At 40.0% G+C, this 24,936-nt stretch overlaps 1 protein-coding gene across 14 annotated transcripts in view; it reads right to left on the reverse strand.

The window, feature by feature from the left end:
* FARS2 (phenylalanyl-tRNA synthetase 2, mitochondrial) overlaps positions 1–24,936 on the reverse strand; it is a 264,849-nt gene that overhangs the window by 54,080 nt on the left and 185,833 nt on the right. For 5 of the 14 annotated variants that reach the window (XM_080581818.1, XM_080581816.1, XM_080581817.1 and 2 more), the window contains one exon: positions 16,348–16,511. The exons of 6 other annotated variants lie outside the window; for them this stretch is intronic. In XM_080581818.1, coding sequence (XP_080437944.1) covers positions 16,348–16,511 — 164 coding nt within the window. Of the gene's footprint in view, positions 1–2; positions 83–9,928; positions 9,996–15,230; positions 15,317–16,347; positions 16,512–24,936 lie in introns of those variants that run through there. 3 more of the 14 variants (XM_080581808.1, XM_080581821.1, XM_080581820.1) reach the window with 3 other exon arrangements.

Consider the following 24,936-nt stretch of genomic DNA (forward strand, 5'->3'; position numbering starts at 1 on the left):
ACCGCACACTTGCAGCAAAGTTCACTACAAAAGAGAGCTAGCTTCATCACAGCTCGAAGTGAGCAAATATAAAAGTCTGGGACTAGGAAAGAGATGGAAAGAGAACAGATTAGATCAACTAGCCCCATGGGAGAGAGCTTACCTCAAAATATCTTATTTGCTGGAAGCACTCTGATCTGGAAAGAAACTGTTCCACTAAGACCTAGGAGACCAGACCACTGCTCACACAATGGACTGCTGAAAAGAACTTATCCATTGACCTTAGGTCAAACATCTTAATAAAGAAGCAAAGGCAGACTCTGAGTCTAGAGCTGATATTCAGTCACATGTTACTGCGAAAGGGGTTTAAGAAGACATTTTGCTTGTCTGCTATATTTTGGTTTCATTTCAGACAGAGATTGGTCCAAATCAGTGAACCAGGCTTTCCTAAAGGAACTAACTGGTCTTTACATGTCAGGCCAGTCCACTTACTCCTTTATCTTTCTGCAGACTTTGGAATTTGCACAGTTGTTTTTTTCAGAGCATGACAGATTTTAGTTCAAGCTAATCTCTAGGGCATCTCTTTTGTTCTTCTATAGTCTCCAATAACAGTTAGCAGCCTTGTTTATTTACTTCTTTTTATTTTTCTCTGTCCCCCAAAGCCAAAAGCAGTTCCCATATGATTAGCTGAGAGGCACAACTGCTCCTCAAAATGTTGGGAAAAGGATGGTTTTGGTTTGATGAAAGATGAAGCAAAAAAAGATTTTAAGCTTTCCTGTTAGAATAAACATTTCTTGAGGAGCTTATGGCATGAAGAACAGCATTTCAAATGTTTATTCACAAACTGCAGGAATTTTTAACATGTTCAAAATCAATTTATTACTTAAAGTTATAGCAAGTAAAAAATGCCTTAAGTGAACTGAAAACATCTCAAAACAGCTTGCTCTTCTCTTTGTCCTAAAATAAACTTACCCTGTAGCACACTAGTAGGTTGGAAAGGTGCTGCCAGATGACTTAAAAAGAAAACAAACTCAAAACAGTGCTTAGTGCTTTTTTGAATCTTTTGATTCAGACAACAGACATCACCTGATATGAGATACATTCAAAGTGCAGTGCAATCTAAGTAATTAACCCTCAGAATGTGAGACAGGTAAGTAGTATCATACTACTGATAGACAGGTTAACGCTAAATCCTGGAACTACCTCAGTCCTTCAAATGGCATCCTGGGCCTTTCTGGTCACATCTTCAAGGCTTCAAAATCAAATGTTCTCCATTTTAAAAGTAAAAAAAATATTTGATTTTGTGTTTTGCTTTAAAAGCAGCTCTAGAATCTCACTGTGGGCTTTGAAACAGAGGGAACTGCTTTCTTCTATTTGTACATCTGTACTGCTAATCAAAGGTATGTAAGTCCTAACATTTGCCTTGCTACCTTGTTTTCAGATTATACTTTTAGCACAACTTGACCCATACAACTTCTGGTACTTAGCAGTCTTGAACACCAGGCCACTTCACACACAAGCATGAAACTGAACTTATCAGGATCATTTCTGAAGTCTGAAAATTGTAACAGTTTATTGTAGACAAGAATATTGCGTCAGGCAATTACCAGATGAGTGTTTCTTCTTTTAACTCACAATGGTTTTTTTCACTCCCTTCAGGCAAAGTGTTAAAGTGCTGCTCTGCTCCTACCACCAACTCTGAAGTGACACTGCAGGATTCCAGTTTTGATTCCATCATTTATTAACTTGTCGGTTTTCAAGGAAAGACATTTTGCTAAATGCCAGACTCCTCCTGGAGCCTCTAACATTTGTGTTGTCTTTTCACACATCTTTCCCAACAATCCTGCCACTAGAAGATGGTAGTGCTGACAGTGCACAAAGAAACAGACTCCAGCCCATCTTCCGACAGTTGTGCCACCTCTGCAGCACTTCCACATTAATACTAAATTCACTGGATCATCAAGCCTGGGCCAGTCCCCTGGTGAGGCAAATATTGTTATCAGATAGCTCACAAATACCAAGCCAGGACAGGGGAAGAGATGCAGAAGTGGCTGAGGGAGTACATTCTGCTCTGTAATTGAGCATAAAATTGGCCACCCACCTCTAAAGCAGTAAATTCTGCAGAAAAGATGTGGTATCACTACTTGGACTGCAGGGAAGGGAGGACAAAGCCAAGAAGTCCATTCAGTAGGAACAGCTGCAGAAGATGCTAAAACAGGGGGGCCCTTTGGGAATTCAGAAATTTTCTGCAGCTGTGGTTGGACCATCTCACCCTGAACTTGGCTCCTAGCTCTTCACTCTGTGCTCTCTTCACCTCAACTTTCCTCTTCCTCAGAGCACTTCAGCACAGGCTGAAGTTCCTTCACATTCTCACATTACCATGACCTACTGTGTGTCACACAGCCTCCTTCATAGCTATTACCAACAATCAATTTCAATATGGTCCATCAGATCTTTGAGGCAGTTGATTCAGATCATGGGCCCAGTTTATCTACTCTCTGTTCAGCCTTTATGTTGGTCTAACAAGACATCTCTTTAAAACAAACAAAAACACTATTATTGATCTTTTGCATTACAAAACCTGAACTTGCAGCTAAATTGAATGTCATAATTTAGTTTCAGGAAGAATTTCCCACATGGCAAAAAAAACAAGCTGAGTGTTTCAACACAGACAGTGATTATTATTAAAAAAAAAAAAAAGCAGCAACCACATTCATTCCAATTTAGACTTGGCAAATATGGCCAGAAAGATTTATGTGGATCTACATATGTAGACAAATGCATATTTTCTTCTTTGGCCTCCATCCTCTTGCATGTAGTATTTGCTCTGGGATTTAATGAATCTCTGCTTTCCATACAGTGTCATATGTAACCTCTGATACAATGCTTAGTGAAACTATTTCCAAGGTTACATTCACTGTTTTCATACTATAGTTACGCGATAGTTTTCCTTGACTGATTCAACTAAGATGATCATTTGCTTAGTTCTTGTAATTTACACTTCTCTAAGTACCTGTTTCTCTTAGGATACATCACCTAAACAGCACTACCATTTGACCTACTGATGATTCAGTTCTATCTTAAATTCCCACTTAGGGAATACCTCTTTGAAAACTGTCTGGTACAGGTAGCAACCAAACAACTCTGATATAACTAGTCTCATCACACCACTACCCTCTCTGACACCATCAGTACACCAAGCAATGTAAAATTCTAATGAGAATGAAGCAACAGGTGAGAGAAAAGTAAAGAGGCTGTCAGCTCTCTGTGGCACCACTTCTATGTGCAGGTACAACATTACACTGAGGATATTAATCTAAAATACATAGATTTTATATATATATATATATTTACATGTAAATAATAAATAAAAACCTGAGCTTGAAAATCACAGAATAACAGAGAAATCTTTCTGAATGTGGATAATTTTCTCTTTTATAGAAATCACAAGAAATCTAGGCTTATAGAATCTATGCATATGCTGAAACTGTGACTTCAAATGATTGCTACAAATTCAATCTCTGACAGCACACTTGATTTCCAAATCTGAGTAATGCCAGCGTGCAGTTCATTCTTCAATAGATAATGAAAAGAGTGGGTTTTTATCAGCAAAAGTGACACCATCCTACAGTGCTCAAGCTAGACACATGCTGCTAACTGAAGACAGGGTATTGACAGGAAACTGCTGTGACAAATTTGTTTCCCCAAGCAGATATGACAACAAGGTGATGATATCAAGCACTGCCTGATGCAGGGCAGTAAGGAAAACAAGGGAAGGAAGAAAAAAGCAACCCAAGAACAAGCCCAAAGAATTGGGAAGTGTTCACAAGCAACACTGGCTCTTCTATTTTAGGCCTAGTTGTTTTATTCTTTTTTTTTAATTATTATTTTAATTTGCTTTTATTTCTTAGGCTTTGGATACAGCTAAGATTGCTTTACTCAGCACTCATTAAACTTCACCTTCTTTTATCTGACGATGAAAAATCCTGTATTGAAGGATTTAACTCTAATGCAGCCTCTCCCACCATGGCTTCAAACTCTTCTAAAATGCTGTCTTGTATTTCTTGCTGATGACCCTCTTTCTGTAGATCATGGGAATTTCCCCTGCCACTTTCCACACAGTAAACCTGGTTTTGATGCTGGGATTCCCCTTTCTACTCAGTCAGGATCCTCTTCCTCATCTTTACAGCTCTCAGCAAGTCCCAGACTGAGGGCCCGGAGCTGGAAGGATTCTCCTCGCACACAGGGAGCAAAAATCACCACCACTAAATAGCTAAAATAAGTCAGATCCAAAGGGCAGAGACAAGTACAGGCCTTATGTGCATGAAACAAGATTGTGACCCACTAGATCAATCAATGAGAGCTGCAGAAATGCCTGTGTTGGGCCAGGCAGACAGACGTGGCTTTTAGCAATTTGCTCAGTCCAAGAGCTGAAGGGGTCAGATGGTATGGCCACAGTTGGGGATCCCAACAAAAAGTGGAACTGCAGTTAACTGTGCCACACATGGCAGGACATCAGAGCTGGCCCCACATCAGCAGCTCAGGCCCAGACACATTTATTCACTCAGAAACAAAACTGCTGAATGCAACTTTGCTGTATGCAGGGAAGGCCCGGCCACTCCCAGGCAGCCGCAGGCGTCAGCCTTGCAGGCCTCAGCTGGCTCTAGAGCTACCAGCAACAGGCAGCTGGTTAGGTACTCAGTTCATTGCGTTGGTCCATCCCTGAAACAGCTTGACTGGGGAATGGGAATATTCCTGACCACAGGAATGGTTACCATCCCTTTCTCCAAGGTTCTTTAAATATTTTTTAAAATATTTTCAAATAAAAAGTATATATAGCAATATAACTTTTTAAAGGGTCAAAACACGACTACTAGCACTCCTTCTCTCTCTGTGCTTTGGAAGCAAAGCAAAGACATCAAAAGAAAACACACTGGTACTGAGTCTTTGGCAAAGAAGCAACTGGGAGAAGCGCACATACTAAACAGCTAAGCCCAAACCCTATTGCTCTTTAACCCTTTTTGAAGATCTCTCGTAGAACAGGTCCAAGGGTGAAATAGCCCAGCTGTCTGGGCAGATGAACTGCCATCTGTGTCATGAAACTAAGCCTTTTGTGCCTGGGGCTCATAGCTTGAGTAGTAACAGTTGCACAGAGCAGGAGAGTTTCTTGCCTAGAAATTTTATGCTTACCATAATGTGGAGCCTGACTTCCCTCCTTGCCCACATGATTTATATTCCACCTTGGAGAATGGAGGTCTTGTTCTTTCCTGAGAACTAACTATGCCTTTCTACAGCTTTGATAGACTCACGTTAATCCCATAGCTTAGGGTTTTCCGACAGTAACACGTGAAAAATAATTATGTGCCTGAAGGCTAGGTGAAAACAAAAGGAATTAATGGGCTATATCTGCCCCGAGGGCTATGTATTTACTTCCCAAGCTCTGCACAAACAAAACACTGACTTGCTGAGATTCATGCATGTGGAAGAGTGAGACTACAGCTAAATGAGTAACTTCATTCTTCATAATCACAAAAACGTGTCAGTACTGTCTATAAAAGTAGGTAAATGCAGAAAACTGAAAAGATGAACAACTGTTCTAACTTAACCATTCCAGGTTTCTTACTGGTTTGCTTCCCAGCTCAACTTCAGTATGGCCCAGCCTCAAAGATTTCAAGTGTAGAATCAGCAACAGCCCTCATATTGGAAAAACTTGGATTAATTGAAAAGAAAGCTTGTCACCCCCTGGAGAAAAAAGATCACTCCTTTCTGTGCCTTTGGACCTAGAGGCTCAAAACAAAGTCTGTCTTCCTCTGCTCAAAATAGCAAAATGCATGTTACTAAATGAGAAGAAAAACGTTTTGAAAATGAGAGTAAATTAAATCTGCCAAGGGACAGATCTATTTTGCACTCTGGCAATTTTCCTGAGGTTTTTACTTTAATGTTTATTGTTTAACTTCATAAAATTGAGTAACTAGCATAACAGCACCTCAACTGCCTGATAGAAATAGCCCATTAAAATATGAAGCATTTTGTTAATAAAATACACTCATCAGAATGCACCACAATTCCCCAAAAGCTTGTGTAGTGCTAAGGCTAGTGAACATTTCTAATAATTATCAGTAAGCCCTGGTTTTCTTAAACTGTTAGTTATTACATCAGTTCTCTCAGAAAAGGTTCTGACATCACAGTTAAACAGTAAGAGAAAAGAGAGCTTCAAATATGCCCAAGTTGTTTCATATCCTTCCAGGGTGTTGTAGAGTGAGGAGACACAAGAAAATCCCAGTCATAACACTGTGACCTCTCACGGATTCTCGTTTCTCCTATGTCAGCCTGGGAGGCACAGGCAGAAGAGTTTCATCAAACACAAGGCAGAATGGAGAAATGCAGACAGTTTAAAACAAAAACCAAACATCTCAGGTTTAGATAATGTACTCAAGTTACCAGTGAACCTTTTTTGGGGAAAAGGACTTCATACAATAAAAAGTATGATTTTTCTCTGCTTGTTCATCTCCAGATCTGATGTGTGGCACCAGTGAGATGAGATTTTTTTTTCACTTGTACCATGTCTATGAATGATAAAGGTGACACTGGTAGGTGCTGTTGTATTCTTTTACATTAGCAGCTTCATCACAGTTCACCATCACAGATTAATCTAGCCAACTTAAAACCTTGTCCTCAATGAAAACACAACTACCTGATGTCTCATATTTGTTGCTATATAGCAATTGTCTGCTAAAGATCAGTAGTTGACTACAATTCCCAAATAGAGGACACCACTTCTTCACGGCCACCTAGCAAATGTCTTTTCTTCCCCACAAGCCTCCAAGGAAGAATTTTGCACAGGGCACCAGCTGAACCCAGAAAAATAAATCGCATGGACTTCCTGCAAGTTCAGGATACTAGACCCAGAAAAGGAGAAACCTATCCTCCTCAGTTGACTGAAGATAGAGGCTGAAATGTCTCCAACATCAAGACCCCAAGATGAAGCATTTCATCATGAGACTGTCAAACTAATTAACAGATTCCCTGCATGTCTTTGATACAGATGTCAAAACTGACTTTTTTTAAAGGTCTTAATTGTCAGAGGTCTGCCGCTGTTCAGCCTTCTGGGGAAAAAAATAAATCAGTCTTTTTGGTGCTAGCAGTATTTAACAAGTTTAGTTATGAGCTGGTTCCTGGGGTCTTTAGAAAACATGAGTCCTACTCATTATTGATCTCCCTGTAGAAAGTTATTTCTTTTTCTTCCTTCTGGTTTATTTTATAGAGATTGTTACAATTGCTTTTATCATTCCTTCTAGAGTCATTTCAGATTAACTTACTTTGCTGGATACACTTGCTTCAATACAGCTTATATTTGAAGGTCTTCTTTGAGCCCAGGATGGACAGAGAAAATCAAAACGAAAAAAGCAAAACTTTAGAAAGTTTTGGATTCAGAATAAGTTGTCTTAGTGTAATTGTTTTTTTTTTCCTGCAAATGACAATCTTGCATTGTGGAATCTAGAGTTAATTGTGCAACCTTAGCTGAACCTTCAGTTTGTTTTATGTCATCACTCTCAAATTTTTCTTTAATATTTTATTTTTTTCCACCTGAAAATTACCTTTCAGGAAAATGAGCTAGACTTGAATTCTGACCTTCAAATTAGGAAACTGTATATTTAAAAAACTCACACATAATAGTGTAAATGGCCAGTAAGTCTCCCCAGTGAAAACTAGGATTAACACGTCACATTTCCCCATGAATAACCCCTAACTCAGTACAGTTTCTCTACAATCTAGTTGACTAAAGCCCTTTTTGTAATAGACAAAATTTGTTTGAGCATTAAGATAATGTTTTGGCTCCATTTCTGAGTAAGTATTAAATGTGAAAATGAATGATACATTTCAGGGACATATCATCTCCCATCTAGAATTCACCCTGAAATTAGTCAGGGACTTCATATTTGAAGTTTGCAAGTGAATGTAAATCAGGTTCAATGTGAGTATGATATTAAAATGATGATTTAAAGACACTTCAAAGGATAATTGAAAGCTGATTAATCTAAATTTTGTTTCATGTCTTTTTTCTTTGTACATTGAAAGCCATCACAGCTTCCTGCAATTGCTGCTACAGGAGTGTTTTTGAAGAACGTATTTCTCTTACCTAACTTTTGCAGCTAAAAAGAACATAATTACACAAGTAATATAGGCTATTACAAGTTTTCTCTTCCAGATGTACTTGCAGTTTACAAGCAGTGCATTATAAGAAGATGCACCAGTAATATCCTCTCTCTATTGGCCTCTGCAACCCTCTTGCCAACTCTTGCCTGCTGGAGCTGTATGTGTGCTTTGGCCATTCAAGAGAGAAGCTCAGTACAGTACAGCCCCATCCTGCAGAGTGCCTACATCTCCATGCTTTCTCATTAGAAACGGTTTTCTGATTATGCGAGGAAGTTTTAGAGCACTATCTATCCTAAAAACAGCTGCTCCTAAGGGTGCATTTCATAAGCCTTAAGGTCAAAAACACAATTGTGGGGTCCTTTCTGATCTCCATGCACAGCATAGACAACAGAATTTTACCTAGTGTTAGCTTGCGTTGAAATCACTGACTTACAGGGTTATAACAAAACATCATATTTCAGAGAACATCCAAATTTGGGTAATGGATCTCTCCTCTGCTAAGCTTATTTTAAAACACATAGTTTCCCTTTTCCTCTCCCCTTGTCCAGTTGATTGAAATTGGATGTGGGAATCCAAATGTTAGCCATTTGTTGCTGCCTGTAACAGCTTTTAAGAAAACAGGCTGTATAAGATGTTTATTTCTGATCTATAAAAGAAAAAATCTGTAGGCTTGTACTAGCTTTGCATTCCCTTTTCTTAGAGGAGGGTGTGGAGCCCAGTACTTCAAGGACTCTGCATCAAAAAGAAGCAAACTTAAGCAGAGTTTTTGCTTCTGTTACAGCTTCAGAAGCCTGTGCTGCTCCAGGCACTGTTCACAATCCCACGCTGTACAGATAAGTCTGCAAAGTGTAATTTTAACATGTGCCTTCTATTCACTAACTGATGCCATAGCAAGTGGTGTGTTTCAGAGAGGCCACAAGAGCTCCCAGAGCTGCAGAGCCCAGAGTTCACACACAGCCACACCATGCATGACACCAGCCAACATCATGTTATTTGTTCAATCCTTGCAGCTGAATACAAAAAATGGAGTTGAGAAATAATTTGCTTTTGTCTGCAATTTACACACACACACACATATACACAGAGTATGCAGGCCAACAGTCAATAAAATACATGTGTCATATAGCAAGGCAATATGCAGGGCATGCTACATGAGTCAAATTATGATCAGTTCAAATGTTTCCATACTGAAAAGGATCTGGAAGAAACAGACTGCTCTAAGATTTAATAATGGGGTAAGTTCAATAGAGGGCTTTTTTTCTGTTCCAGCTTCTTTTCCTCTTAGTGCTGAAGCACCCAAGCACTTGGTCAGCTGCATCACATTTCTGTCTGCATGTGTGTTTTCTCAGTGTACATCATCTCCAACTACCAATACGCCACCTGACCAGATGCGCATTGTCAGACCATCTTTAGTCCCTCGTTCCCTGCCTGAATTTTTCTGCAAAGGTTACCTGAACAGCTGAAAACATCAGCAGGTCTCTGTCTACAGTTCAAAATAATCACTTTCTAGTTCCTGCAGTGCCAGGACAGGCAGTAGAGGAATACAACACTCATTTGTAAATGAAAATTGCATTCTTTGCACAAAGTAATGGGAATCTTAGGGCTTTGCCTAGCAGGACTGTATGACAGAGTCAGATTAGACAAAACCACTGATCACCTAGAAGAGAATTTAGATGGGATAGGGCAGAACCAGCAAACAGTTGCTACTGAGAAGATAAATATAAAGTGAAATGTTACTTGTATTTATGCATCTCACTGCCCACTGCAGATCAACAAAAGCCACATAGCTAAAATGTATACAGGCTGCTTACCTTATACAGCATGTGGAATATGCAACTCTGATCCACTTTATAAGGTGCCTGTGAAAAGTTATTTAACATTTATTTAAGAAACAACTGCTTATTTCAGCAGCAGGACATTGTTATGGAGCTTTGATTTTTTTTTTTTGACAAACTACTATATTCCTCCACAGCAAATTACTGCAGCTTATTTCAGTAGAGGCTATTTTGCAAATGCAGAGAATAAATGAATCCCAACAGCATTACAAAACTTCCGCTGTAAAAATGTAAATGGATTATCCCTCCATTAATATCTCACTAAACAGCAACACTTTAGAAGCAATCATTCTTCTGTTGCTCACAACATAAAAGCCAAATGATATTTTCTCCATAAATCATCCGGCTATTACAAAATTAGTGCAAAAAGGGGTTGAGACTAAGACAATAACATCTTTAGATCATCTTGCAAGCATGTTTACAAATGCCACACTGGTGTTTTCATCTCTTTTAGGCTGGAAATAATGCCTAACATTTGTTCATCTGACTGTTTTAGAGAAGAGTGAACTTCTGCATTAAATTTGAAGTGCTGCCATCAGCTTGTGTCTACTTGACTGTCAAATAATAGCAACTGAAAATGCAAAGTAATTTTTATTATTATTTCATTATAGCTGTCCCATTGGAGGTGTTGTGCCTCCTGCTAGTGTGGAACCAAGGTTCAAGATCAGTGAAGAGAAAATGAAGAATAACAGTGTTTTAAAACATATTTGTGACTCTTCAAGGCCAGCACTGAACAAACTTACTTACAGAAACATCAGTTGCAGCAACCAACAGAAGTTGTTTTCTTAATCACACACACACACCAGTAGATAGGCAGCTGTTTATTTCTAGGACTAGACTGAACTACATCTCTGTAATGCTAATCATTTTTCCCCATGGTGAAATGAAAAGGGTAATCTCAATTTTTTTCCAACTTAATTGATCTAGCTCATTTCTGATCACCCACTTTCCACCTGAGTAGTATTTTTTCATACCTGCACCTAAAAAGAAGATGCACATTCAATGAGTTTCTCTTTATTTTGAATTGCATTAACTGTCTAATCTGTACAGACTGTGTCCTCTTCTCCCTTTATTCTGAGTTAATGCACTGGACTTCAGATCCATGCTGTATCGCTAGGCTAATTCATCTCACTCACAACAAAGGCAGTACTTTCCAAAAAATGTGGCTGGTATGAGGATGTTTAAAAACGCATCACTTCACTTAGATTTATGTATGTAGGAATGGACAATTAATACACACAAATACAAGTGTGCAGAGGTCTCTGCCTCCACCAGGAACTGATAATTTTCTTTGTTTTTCTAGATGTTCACAATCCTCAGCTCTACTTTCTCATGCATTGATTACAAGAAGTAAAGTATTTGGGAACCTAGCTATCTGGAGGGAAGCCATAATGCTCATTAATTCCATCAGCAACCAGCTGAGGTCTGTGTGCAGTGAGTTTTACACAGGTATCTATCTATATGATCACCTCGACTCCAGTACCATAAGTATAGGTCCTCTCCTCTAATTACTGCAAAGTGGCTCAGAGTTGCTCCGGTGAGGGATGAGGGACCAATGCTGGCAGCTGGCCACCTGGGCATCCATCCAGCCATGGCCTGACTCTGCCTGGATCCAGTCTCCCAACATATGTTACAGCACCATGGATGCTGCTCCAACTTGCACTAGCAGTCGGATATCACCAGGAGCGGGGAAACCTAAGCTATGCTTTCTCTCCTTATTCATACTATTGAAATAGACCACAGGAAAAGAAACACGCCCCAGACACAATGACAGAGGCTCTACTCTACCAGGGAGGCTGTGCACATGTAACACCATAGAGTAATCTCCTCAGTGCTGACAATGCCATAACACATTTGGTATTTGATTCTTGTATAGCTTTAGTGGCACACTTAAAATACTAAACACTTTAAGCTTCCTAACTGTCTTGTACTTCCCTGGGTTCATAATTCCAATTCATTTTACTAAGCAGTAGTGATGAATATTTTTTCTCCTACCTCTCCCCCAAATTAAGTTATTAAAATATAGGCTATGAATAGCAGCTTTGCATGCGTTTACTAGTCTAATGGAAAATGGCCTGCTTTAAGATTTTCTTGAGGAGGCTTAATTAATGTTAGATGGACTCCCATCCATTAGGAGGAAATACTTCACTGTAAGGGAGGCACTGGAACAGGTTGCCAAGAGAAGCTGTGGATGCCTCATCTCTGGAGGTGTTCAAGGCCAGGAGCCTTGGCCAACCTGATCTAGTGGGTGGCATCCCTGCCTATGACAGGGGGGTTGGAGTTAGATGATCTTTGAAGTCCATTCCAACCCGAGCCTTTCTATGATTCTATGATTCTTTACAGAGAGAGAAGTATAGTTGCGCAATACTAAACAGTATCTTATTATTCAATATAAGACTGCTGATGCTATCTATTTACTAGGTCAAGAAAGCTAAGTTACTTCTGCTACAACTGCAGTGCTAAACCAGCCACAGAACATTATAGTTGTATTTTCACCTGCTTTTATGCATCAGTTAAAAAAGGAGTTTGCTAAGTTCTGAGTACAAAATATCATCCGCTAGTGATGCTCAGAAAGAGAAGAAAGCACATATGTTGATTTTAGATCACAGGTTGACTGTAGAGCATAGGGAGTTAGAACCATGACATTTTTACAGTCGTTCTTTCCTGACTCAGTTTCATTGGACAACAACTGTAATTCTCTTTACTATATGATCAGGTCAAGTTTGTGTATCTGGAACTCTCTTCTCCTTGGAAACTTATGTTTCAGATCCTTGAATCACTGCAACTGCAACCTCTTCCTAGGTTATTCTTTTTACTAATATTTCTGGACTATCTGAGCCTACTCAATCAGGCCTTTTTAGAGGTGTGTTCTTATGCTGTTACTCAGGTGGAATAATTCTTTATCCATCAGCAGCCCAGTGTGTTCATTCACTTAGGAAAGTTAAGGCACTGGCATCTTACCTTCAGTTTTGTGCCAGTCTGCCAACAGACTGGTATGCTTCCCTGCAGCTCAGACCAGGTGGCAGAGCTGTTCTCCTGACTCCCCCCTTAGTGACTTTGAAAAATATCAGAAACAGAGAGACCTCCCCCCATCCCCCCAATTGTTATTCAATCCCCTCAAAACAACCTGAGCACTCTAAGGACAGGCTGAGCGGCCTTTTGGAAGCTTGGCATTATACAGGGGTAGTAGGCTGATAAGAAGCAACAGTTAGGCTAGGCCAATTCAGCCTGGGAAGAGGGGCCTGAGCACAGAGACATTAATCTGAAATGTTCCAATAAAAAATCGCCTCTCAGATTAGGATAGACCTACCATTACATAGTTGTGTACGTTCTGCCTCTGCTTAGACATTCCTCAGTGCCCCCTTGAATCTTTAAATCTAATCTTAGACTACAGTTCTTTCTATCACATTAGGCAGCCTAGTTTTTCTTCTAGAAAAAAGCAATTTCTCGCTTAGACAATACGCAACTAAGGTTTTATTACTTAAAGGTGTACAGAGCTGCACAGCAGGTTAACCATTGTGCAGCACTACTCTGGTCACTGTATAGAGAGAGTCAATGTGCAAACTACTCTTCATAATAGTTCGGGTGACTATTACATTCTAACATGCCTTCTGGAGCCACGAGGCAAAGACTATTGCAATCTGGACTACATTTTCAATGAAACATCCATGGAATCACAGTTGGAGTGACTAGTATTCTACAGGCTTAGGATTCTACTCTTAGGAAGGATGAGGACAGTAGGAAAGCAGATGCTTTCTCCCAGATCTCCTCTAGCAAAGATGCCTTGCCATAAGCTCGACCTGGCAACTCCATGTGCCAACAATGGATTATTTATGTTCTGCTGAGGGCTGCTGTAACACAGACGATTAGAAAATAACATCATATTCCTTCTTCATTAGCCTCAGTGGCCTTTCTGGTGCACATTACCTTCATCCTAGTCATGTGCCTGGTCTGGTACAACCACACAAGCTCTATTACACACAATGACAGTTTACACACATTGCCTTGCTCCACTCTAGAAGCAGCATTGATCCAACAACACCCAAAATAGGTTGGCCGCAGATTGGACCACAAGGGAACAGCAACCAGGAATACATTTCACAACAGTAACAGATGGCAACATGAACACAAACCTGCAAGGAATTAAACAGCAGACCTGATCTCTACCCCGTGCCCCAAAGGAACCATTCCCTTCCCTTTCTGCTCTCTAGATAAGGGATATGTCACCCTGGATATAAATAACATATAGTCAGAATCAGTGCCTCTTACACATTAGTTAGATAAAATTTAATTTTTTGTTCTTCTGAATACATGTCCACCTGCATCTATATCCATCCTCTGTTTCCTTTATTTTTCATGTTACAGATTTTAACATCAGCAGCCTGGAGTGTACTATTGAGACAGAAAATTTAGCTCTTTAGAACAGACAACTTTTTCATGGAAACAAATAATGTGTTGGGTTTTATGACAGGCACATGGCTATCTAAGGTGACTGATCAGCCTTAACTTTTTTTTAACATATTAATATGGCTAGACCACATTTGGCCATCCACAAACCTGCCAGTGCCGACTGGATGAAAACACAGATTTCTAGCATACAAGATATCCTAAAGTCAGTGTCCAAGGATTCAATCGTCCAGCCAGCTGGATTATGTAATTTTTAATGGGATCTTTGGGTTAATAAGAGCTCCCCTTGTTAATGAAGACTAAATGTGCAGACTAAATCAGATTAAGTGCTTTTAAAAAATTCTACAGACAATTTAGCAAAATGATATTTTCATATCCAGAAGTGAAGTTCCAGCTAGGATATTTTTATATGTCCTAAAATGCTTCCTGTAAAACAATGCACTAAGTCACCTAATGCATGGTAAAAAGGCTTGTAACGTTATTCTGCTGCACAGGCCTATGCAGGCATCTTGATAATACTAGCTACATACCTTTGAGCTGCTTTATTTACAGACTTCTGAAAACAGGGCAAATTAAGGATGTTGGACTGTGAAACCACATATGAAATGCTATCTATATGTACAATTTTTGCACAACTGGACACAACAGTGACAACTGTGCATAGACATTTAGATCTACTTAACACAAAGTCTATAAGCACCCCCAAGGGACTACTCATGCCACTAGAGGAAAGCAAGTACAGAAGTCTACAGATTGGAGCCACAGCATGCACGTGTAGAGCGTGGGCCCACGGTCCTCTGCACACACCAAGTTTTATGCTAGCAGAGCTCCACTTCATTCTGGCATTGTTCCTCAGCCCCTTGGGATTCACGGCTGGCAACTGAGATGGAGGATCAGCAGCCCCAGGCAAAGGCATCCCTGCAGCTCCCCTCGGAGTCCTTCAGATAGTAACCACAAAGGAAATGCTGCATAAATAAATCTCAGCTAGCATAGAAAAGTTGGGTTAGGTGTGACTGGAACAATGATATTGCTTCATGCCTTGCTTTTTTTCAAAGCCTACATTATTTACAATTTTTAATAGGTGATATGGTAGAGGAAACAGATTGTAATTACCTGATGAGGCATTTTCAAGCCAGAAGCAGATATAAAATGAAAAGCTTATTATATATTGTTTGTCAAATGACGGTGCACATAATTCTTACTAGATTGTCTACTGCAATTTTTGTTAAGAAACTCTTGAAACTAATTGGTATCATTTCTAAATGGAAGTTTAAATATGCCATATTAAAAGAGTTGAGGTTTAAAATGATGAAGAAAAGCATACATTTAACACTTGCTGAAGGAATATATGCCATTAAGAAGCTGCAGAATAATGATCTTTGTTTTTACAGAATTGGCAAGAGTATGACAGGAAGAATCCAATTTTGATTACACCTTTATCAACAAAGATTCTCTGCAAGTGCTGATTAATTTTTTTGCAGTCTAACATCTCAAAGGTAAAAAAAAAAGGCTGAAGTTAGAAACTTCATATTCAGCTATTTTTATGGAACACGAGTCAGACAAAAATTGAGCCAAGTTTTTAGAAAATCAATTCTGTACTTTCACACTTGGAATTTTGTTCACAAGTTGGCAAGACTCTCAAAAACACATGCTAAGTTTGGATGGTCATAGTAAAAGAGCTCTGGAAAAGAAATCTGTTGATAAAACTGGCTGGCAACTTAAACCATGTAGGAAATCTCCTATGAAAATGGAGATTAAACCTTCAGAGCAAAGAAGCAAGTTTTTTTCTGAGTATGATTTGATTGAAATTAATGTCTAACATTGTCTGCAGAACAAAGGAAAGTGAAATTTTGAGGTCGGTTCCTCTCTGGTGCCTCATGGATGTGCAGCAGGGAGAAGCATTTTTTAACACATATTCATGCAAGTGGAAAGAAAAATTATGCAGGTAACAGGTGAAGCAGCAACAAACCTTCTGAGTTCTCAATTTTTTTAGTTAACCGTACATGAAATTTGTGACTGTGACACAGCAAGATGGATTCAAATCCACAGTACAATATGATTTTCAAGCAGGCTGTCAGGACTGAATCTGGCTGAGTGACTATGATCCATCTTAGGCCATGAACTGGGAAATACCTGTCCAAAAAAAAAATAAATATGGGAAACAAACCTGGATGCTAGCCATGGTATCAAAAGAAGTCCTATGGACACAATCCCCTGCAGAATACTGTGAAGCGTACAGACCTTTTTCATTTTTCCTTGTAACCAGGAGATTCACTGCATAGGAAATGTGGGGAACACCTCTACTGCCTCCCTCCCATCTCCCCAAGAAAGGGAGGTGTTGCAGGTAAATCACAGTACCAGAAGTTCCAACCCTGGAAGTCTGCGCTACAGGTTGTTCACAGCAGTGCAAGTCCTGAAGTAAAACATTTTCCAAATTTATAATCTGATCTGGATACAGCTGGCTGCTACACTGCAGTGGATTAACACTAAAATGACTCATCACATCACTATTCAACAATTAAATGTACCTAAGTGACAAGAGAAGAAGTTTTCTTAAAAAAAATATTTAAGAAGAACCAAAGTCTCATTCAAAGTATAAACAATAATCACAGAGCCATACCTGGGAGTGTAATTTGTCCTTGAATTCATGAAATAAAATTATTTTTTCATTTAACAGTTGTCTTTATTAAATATCACCATTGACAGTTAAAAGCACTGACATAAGAAGAGCTTTAAAGTAAGGTCTGGAGATAAAGTGTTATTCCAAGGTTGTGAGAGAAGGAAGCCATAAGAGAATTTTTGATAGCTGAAGAGCCTGAGTAAACAAACCCACCATTGGAGCAAGAATAAAGAAGCTGAGATGAGAAAGAAAAGTGTGAGCTGGTAGTGGAGCAGAGACACAGTGTGTCAGCAAGATAGCAGGAAAAATGCATAAAGAATTTTGAAGAGGATTTTATTCATCCTTTACAAGCTGGGGTCTGTTTGTTAGAAAGTGATGAAATACGGCAATATATAATGGAAAAGATTATATTTCAATAGTCTGACAGGTTGTTGCATATGCAATACATCCATCAATTATTTGAGCACTTTCAATCAAACATTTGGTGCATGAACTAACAGAGTCTACATGGTTCACAGAAAAAAAAAGGAAAAAAAAAGATACACGTAGGTAGATGCAGAGTATATAAGATACAAAATGCCTCAGAGAAACCTCAGTGCTATAAGCCACCAAGTAAAATTCTGTCTCTTTAAACACGCTTAAAGCTCCTGCTTCCCCATGCCACCAAAGGATTTCCCACAGTGCTTCTACAGCACTGCAGCTGAATTTCTTGCAAGATCAGGGCCTTTGCCAATAAAGTATATCTATATCAGTACTAATGCAATAATCATTCCTTTTAGTAGAACAGCAAGCATATCTTCATCTTCAGCTAACTAAACTGCCTACACAACCAAACCTCAGTTTGGTCAGGTGTTACGTGGTCGGTTGCTAAATAAAGTTGAGAACTTGACAAAAATGCACTAGCTTGTGCTATGCTTGAGGCTGGAGTTCAGGACGAAGGGTGCATTTGGGCAGAAGCCTGAAAGGAAAAAACTCAACCAAAATCTGAACTGTAACCCAGAAAGTCGGGAAACTTCTGCTGCAGAGACCTCTATTGTTTCTGTCTCCCTTCCTCATGTGGGCAGACAGACAGATGGACTCACACATACTCTCCTTTTACATAGCAAACCATTGTATAACCACATACGGGTAACTCTGAAGCATATTTTCAGCAAAATAGGAAAATTGAAAAATCAGACTGATAAAAAAACACTTTTGCAAAGGTAACATATAAATAAATGGGCTGAGAAAGATGGCTGGGATGATCAACAAAACCTGTTACGGAATTCAGAGTTAGAAACACGTTATGTCTACCTCTTGTTGAGCTCTCCATTTGAAATACTCATTATTCTCATTTAATACATTATGAGGATTACTGTAATGTTGATACTTCTCTCTCACAGGATGCTGTGAGGACTGATTTTACATATACATTATTTTTAAAATGCAAGACAAGGTAAATGTTATGCATTATTAGCACTGGTAGAGTAATACACTGTTTTGTATGAACTCAGCATTCCCCATACAGATAGTAAATTACTACTCCAGAAGTCTCTCCTCCTTTCAACCTTCCTCACAGATTTCCTCCAACTCCCAAGCTGGTTATCGAACAAGTTAGAATGCCATTTTAAAAGACTAACAGGTTTCCCTAGGGAAAGAAATTCTGAAGACAAAATATCACAAGCAAGCTCTCCCATTAAAACACTTCTATGCAGAGATACTTTGAAAAGCTGAAATAAAATGACAGTAGAGTAAATGGTATTTCTGGTACGCTCTCAAGTGTGCCTAAAATGATCAAGAAATATAACACTCTACAATAAAAGAGGTCAGCTTCAAGCTTCACAAGACCATCTCCTGATTGAATTCAAATATACATTTTTCTGCTAATGGAAATCTATAAAACCGCAAAAATTATTTTTTTTTTGCTTGCATGTAACATTTTTCAAGTAGAAAACACAAGAAATCATGTGCCATTAAAACTATCACTTTGATAGGGAATTAGCTGATGCATCATAGCCACCAGACTCATCTGTGTCATCAAAATTGAAATTGAAAAAAAAATTAATCCTACCCTCTAGCCATAATTTAGTATTTCATGATTAAATTTATTGAGTCCTCTCTCACCCTTGATTGATATACTTTGATTTCACAATTAAAGACAATTAAATTATTTGAAATGCTAAGCAATTTTCTCCACAGGGGTACACTGGCGTTGTCACCTTGTTGTCACCCTGTTTCGGCTGGTAGAGAATTTGTGCTATGGATATCCTGACCCACCCGCATCCTTCTAGTCGCTGAATAAAACTGGCCTTACAAGGAAATCACTGAACACGTACTATCAGCTCTTGTACAAAGCTTCAATCTCTAATTTTTAGGCCAGTCAGGCTCTTATTTTGTTTCTATCACCCCCTACACCTATGGTGAAGCCAGGATACAGTGACCTATGGCCAAAGGAAATTAACTCTTCCAAAAACCAGAGCATATTCTGATAGAATATCTTATTCACATCTCATTAAACTTTGGAAGCTCTGGTTTCCATTCAGCTCTCCTGGTTGCAAAGGTTCTGCACTGTGCTGGTGCAGCTCATGGTCCAGTTCAGCTTGCTTGGTCTAGTCAGCCCCAACTTTTTGGGAAAAAAAAAAAAAAAAAAGACAACTATGCTCTCTGTAATGACAGGGCTGATCTGAAATGTTAGCAGCAGAGAAAAACCCTCAGGTAGTTGGGCACAGAAATCAGCAACGAAAACAAAAACCAACCAAACAAAAAGAACTCGCGATAAACTGGATAGCCATGGAGAATGCAGTGATGGTGCATGAATGGAGATGGAGGCTGGATCACCGGTGAGGACAGGCTGTGGGGCCTTGCTTACCTTGGAAGGGCACCAGGCTTTGGGGAACCAAATGGCTGCCTTCCCGTACCTACAAAGAGCTTATCAAAAAGACAGAGTGAAGAGGCTGAAGGATGACCGACAACGTTAAGTCAAGATAAAGTGAAGTCCAGATTGGATACAAGCAAAAAGTTATTCACCAGGAGGATGGTTAAGCACTGGAGCAGGTTGCCCAGGCAGGCTGTGCAGTCTCCATTCTTGAAGATTTCCAAGATCAGACCAGAAAAAAACAACTAGGAAACCCAGTTTGAAACCAGTGTCGGCCCTGCTTTTAGCAGGTTGGACTACAGACCCCCAAGGCCCCTTCCACCTAAATGAATCTGTGATCGTGTATATAAGGAGTTGCCTTTGGCTGGCAACGACTGGTTTCTCACAGCAAGGGAAACGGATTTATTCATCAGCCCCTGCATCACCACAAAGCCTTTTTTCTTTAAGACATATGGCAGCACTCCAATGCAGACGGTCCCACTGAATGCCACATGCGCTGCAAAGCCTCAGCATTGACCACGTGCGAAGCATGGGTCACTTGAGAACCAAAACTGAAAGGGTCTGTAGCCTCAGGGCAAGAGAAAGGCTGGAAAGCAAGTCAGGCAGGGGCATGAACCTGTGTCTTTCGCAGCAACAAACCCTCTGGAAAGATGGATTTTATTTAGGTTTGAAAGAGTAAGTAGAGAGGCACCTTGCATAATCAGTTTGAATAGTTTAAACAGCCTCCTGTAAAGGCAATACGAGGCAATACAATACTAAGCATTAAAAAATAATCTTGAATTCTTTAGAATTTTATTAGGTACAAAAATAATCAAGTTTTAGAAATGCATCAGTGTTTGAAGATAATCACTTTAAAGATTCCACAATTTAATAAAAAATGTAATACAAAAGTTTATTATAAAATTTAAAGTCATCATGTACAAGTCTGTTCTTTTTGCTGTGTAAGTTCTACCTGGAAAGGTTATTTTCTTCTAGACGATTTTATAGGAATTGTACAGAAAAGTCTCCTTCAGCCATGTTTTCTCCCAGGTCCATGAATGGATAATTTGCACTCACACAACATTATCCATTTTCAAACACATACCCTCCAAATTTTCCAGGCATCAAAAGGGGCTCTTTGGTTTTCTGTGCAGTAGTGCTATGGAAGTTACTGGTGAGTGCCATCAGACATAGACCATGCTTAAGGTGATGACATAAACAGATATTTTTCAGATTGAATGCATATGCAGTGAGGTTGCTCCACCGTGACGTAGTAGCTAAAACAGTATGAGGATACTGCCCAAAGCATAAAATGAAGTTAAGCCATAGACTGAGGGGCTTCCTTCATTTGGTTTGGTCCTCTTGTGATGGAGCGATTGCAGCTCTTTGAATCCTCTATATGAAAAGCTATCACAAAACCAGCAGCTTTTGTGGAACATAGTGAATACAGAGCTGGGAAACCACATGGGCAACACTGATGGGCGCAGTCTCCACTGGGAAGACAGGTCCAGAAACTGCCTCTGTCTCTTTGTCCTTACTACAGACCACTGCGGGAAGAAGGGTCTGGCACGGATCCTGAGGCATCTTTCTAGGACAAAAAAGCCCAGCAAGGTCCCAAGCATAGATCATCTTTCAGTCCAAAAAGAGGCAATACAAGAAATGATCCAATTCCAAAAATATTATCTTGTGAATTCTGAAAACAGTAGGTTTACTCAATGCTTGAAGAAGCCAGTAAGCTTTCTCCTGGAGTCCATTTTTCTCCAGTGCCAGTACCAAAAACCCCAGTTCCTCAGGAATGCTGGGACATGAATAATTAATAATGTATGGGAGAAGAAGGAATTTTGTTAGATTAAAGCAAGAGGAAAAAAACACTGGCTCACTCATTTTATTATGTTCAAGAAATGCACAAGTCTATTTGGATGTTTAGAAAACTGCAATGGAAAGTAATCCTTTAAAAAATAATACGGATTTCCAGTCATGTTTAAAATACAATCTATGCCATTTCATCTTTTTTTCATAGGTGCTACTGCATCAGTGAGCAACAGGAATGCAATGGGGAGTTAAGTGGCAGGGAAGAAAAGGGGATAGTAGAGGGACGACTACTCACTGTTACGACAGTTATTGATCTTGAGAACACAGGCATGACAGCAGTATACAGTATTTTTTGGGCTATGCAGTTCATCCATCATTTACTCCTCAATCTAATCTCCAAACATACTGCCATTACCCAATTCCCATCAAGCTGTGCTAAATGACTCTTTCCGCAGAAGCTTACAGGGCACGACCTGCTCCTCCTCTGCCGGCACCGCAGACGCGTCTCTGTCTGTTTGTAGCCCTGACAGCTTTCTACAGCCATCCGTAACATCCTTTCAAACCAAATTTTTTCTGTCTCCTTTGGAATTGCAGGACGGGCAGACAACAGCGAAGCGGGGAGATGCTAATTGCAAATTAGTTGTGCTGCAGGTCTCCCCTGCCTCAGTTTTATCTCATTGCCACCTTCTCACCCCTTGCTTTTCTGGCCTCGCTAGGCTGTCTCTTGATTGAATTCACAAAAATGTTTGGAACCATCACCACTGTGCCAGACAAACAGCAACCACGTTCTTGGCTTGAAAGAACAATTTCAAGCCTCTGTGTCCTAGGCATTTTCCAATTAAAGGAGCACAAAGTGGATTTAAACATTCCCTTTACAGCACCAGATTTTAATGCAATCAGGTTTCAGGAGAACTGTTTTTTACAAGTCAAACAACTGATTTCAAATATGAGGGTATGGGGAAAAATGGCAATAGATTGAATAACTGCCTGCAGCAAAAATGCCCAGATTTCAAAGCCATGAAGAAAAAAATATTACTGAATGTTACACCATATAAGAATGCATGAACAACTGTTTTGAGCCTTACCAAAGATCTAAATAATCCTGTCTGCAACAAAAAATATCCTCCCACCCCACAAACACAGACACACAATTAAACAGTCTTGAAAAGCAGATACAAAAATGAGTCAACGCATATGTATAGTAACCCAAGCCCCTAATATTCCCCTGGGCTCCAATTCGTTTTTCAACACAAACATTCATGAGATAGATGTCGCTTCTATGTACTTTTTATGTCTCACTCTATTTCTCTCCATTACCTCATCTAGTCTCCCCACGTGAACTTTTCGCTCTTCCACCACACTCCTGCGAGGAGTTCCATGGCTGCACGGATCTCATCCTGCTTGCTGTGAAGCTGGTTCCCCGTACTTTCATTTGAAGCACGCTGCCTTGTGTACTAGAAGTGGCAATGAAGCATCCTTCTCTAACCATCCTCTCCAACCCACCCATGATTTTTAGATCTCTCTCATATTCCTCCACTAAATCATCTCTACCAGACCTGGTTCTCTCAATCATTTCCTGACATTTTCCTCTGAACTTCCTGCATACCCTTGTTGAAATGGAAATCCCTGACTGTGCACAGCATTCAGCTTACACACAGAAAGGAGCACAAGAGCCCACAACCTCATCCAGGGCTGCCATCCAGGGTCTGGGAAGGTGGCAGTAGCATGGTGGAGCCACAGCTTCTTATGCTACAGCACATTTGCATCAAGAACAGCACAGAGCAGACGATTCCACTGACAGATCCCGCGGGGCCTGGCAGGGATCTGCGGCTGCCCTTCAGCCCTCCCTCTCCACCGTGAACCTGTCCCAAGGCACCAGAAGGGCCATGCATGCTTTGCAAATGCATCTCTGCTCAGAGGGCTGTAGGCGTGCATCTCTCTGTCACTCACTGTGCATCCAGACCTGTCTACAGATCAGAAATCATGTTTATTTATTTCAAATGAGAATTCCAATTATAGCACCAAATTATTCTGAGGGGGTAACAACAAAGATGCTGCTTTCGGTCCAACATGGAATTATTTCAAAGCATTTCCAACATGCTGCTAAGCAGCAGAAGTTGTAGAATTGTACAACACAAGGCGGGCTGCCAACACCAAGCTCTGCTGCAGCTGAGCAGGCAGAAGTTCAACATAAACAAAAATAATTGAAAATGAAAACTGGGGGTGGGGAGGGGAGAGGGAGTGAAGGGGGCTAGACAGACAAACAGACAAATGCCAATGTTGAGAAAGAAAACCCTAAAAAAGACAAACATTCTCAGCAAGAAGGGAGTATACCCCTTACTAAATGCACAGGGTAAAGAAACAGCTCAAAACGGGCTTGTCCCAGCACTGCTAGGAATTGAGAGAGCCAGGAAGAAGATTTAAGATCCAGGTGTAGCTCAGATGAGCTACTTCACAGGCTTAGAAACTGGCCACACGTTTTCAGAAGGCAGGAGCTCAACCTTCAGCGTGACTGAAAGCAAAGCATGCACGAAAGCAAGAACAAAATTAATAGCAAGTTTTCTAATTCTTCTTTTAATAAAGAACATGTAGCTCGCAAAGCTAACTGCTTTAAAGTTAAAATAAACTATTAAGACACCTCCACAACTTTGATTCTGGCCTCTTAGGTGTCTTTGCCATTCACTGTGAAACTAATTTCAGAGAGACCTCAGAATTATGAACTTGTGGGATCCATGCCCATAAAGTAGCAAGCTAAAGTTGACCAGGTGAAGATTCACAGGTAATTTGCTTATTTTATTTGCTTTGACTAGGGAAAAGTGGAAATGGATTCTGCTTTGTAGAAACACAAAGCAAGCATTCATTAGAGACTGCTCTGTGATGGGTTTTGTAGCCGCAGCCCAGGCAGCAGCGCTGGAGGATCAGCTGCTGGAAACCCTGCTGGAAAAGACAGTAATTGCTAAAGGAGAGATATATTCTTCAGGCCAACGCTGGGACCCAGGGTTGATCTGGGGAGAGATAACAAACTACTGAGCTCTTTTCAATGCTCCCAGGCCAGTAGAATAACTTATTTTGGTAAGTTAGAGGCAGTTTCTACTGAGCTGTTACCATTCTGTGGTGTCAAAACATTGTACCTCAGCAGGCGTGCAACCAGATTTCAGGGAAAAGACACCTGAGAAAGCATCACTGCAACTGAGGAGCCAGGCTGAGCTCAAGGAGTGCTGAAACAATAAGCCTTAGGTTTCCTTAAGGAGGTGGCAGAAGTTTCTCATAAAAATGTTAGGTGAGTATGTTTT

This window comes from Anser brachyrhynchus, assembly GCF_964034855.1.
Source record: "Anser brachyrhynchus genome assembly, chromosome: 2".
Classification (NCBI taxonomy): Eukaryota; Metazoa; Chordata; class Aves; order Anseriformes; family Anatidae; genus Anser; species Anser brachyrhynchus.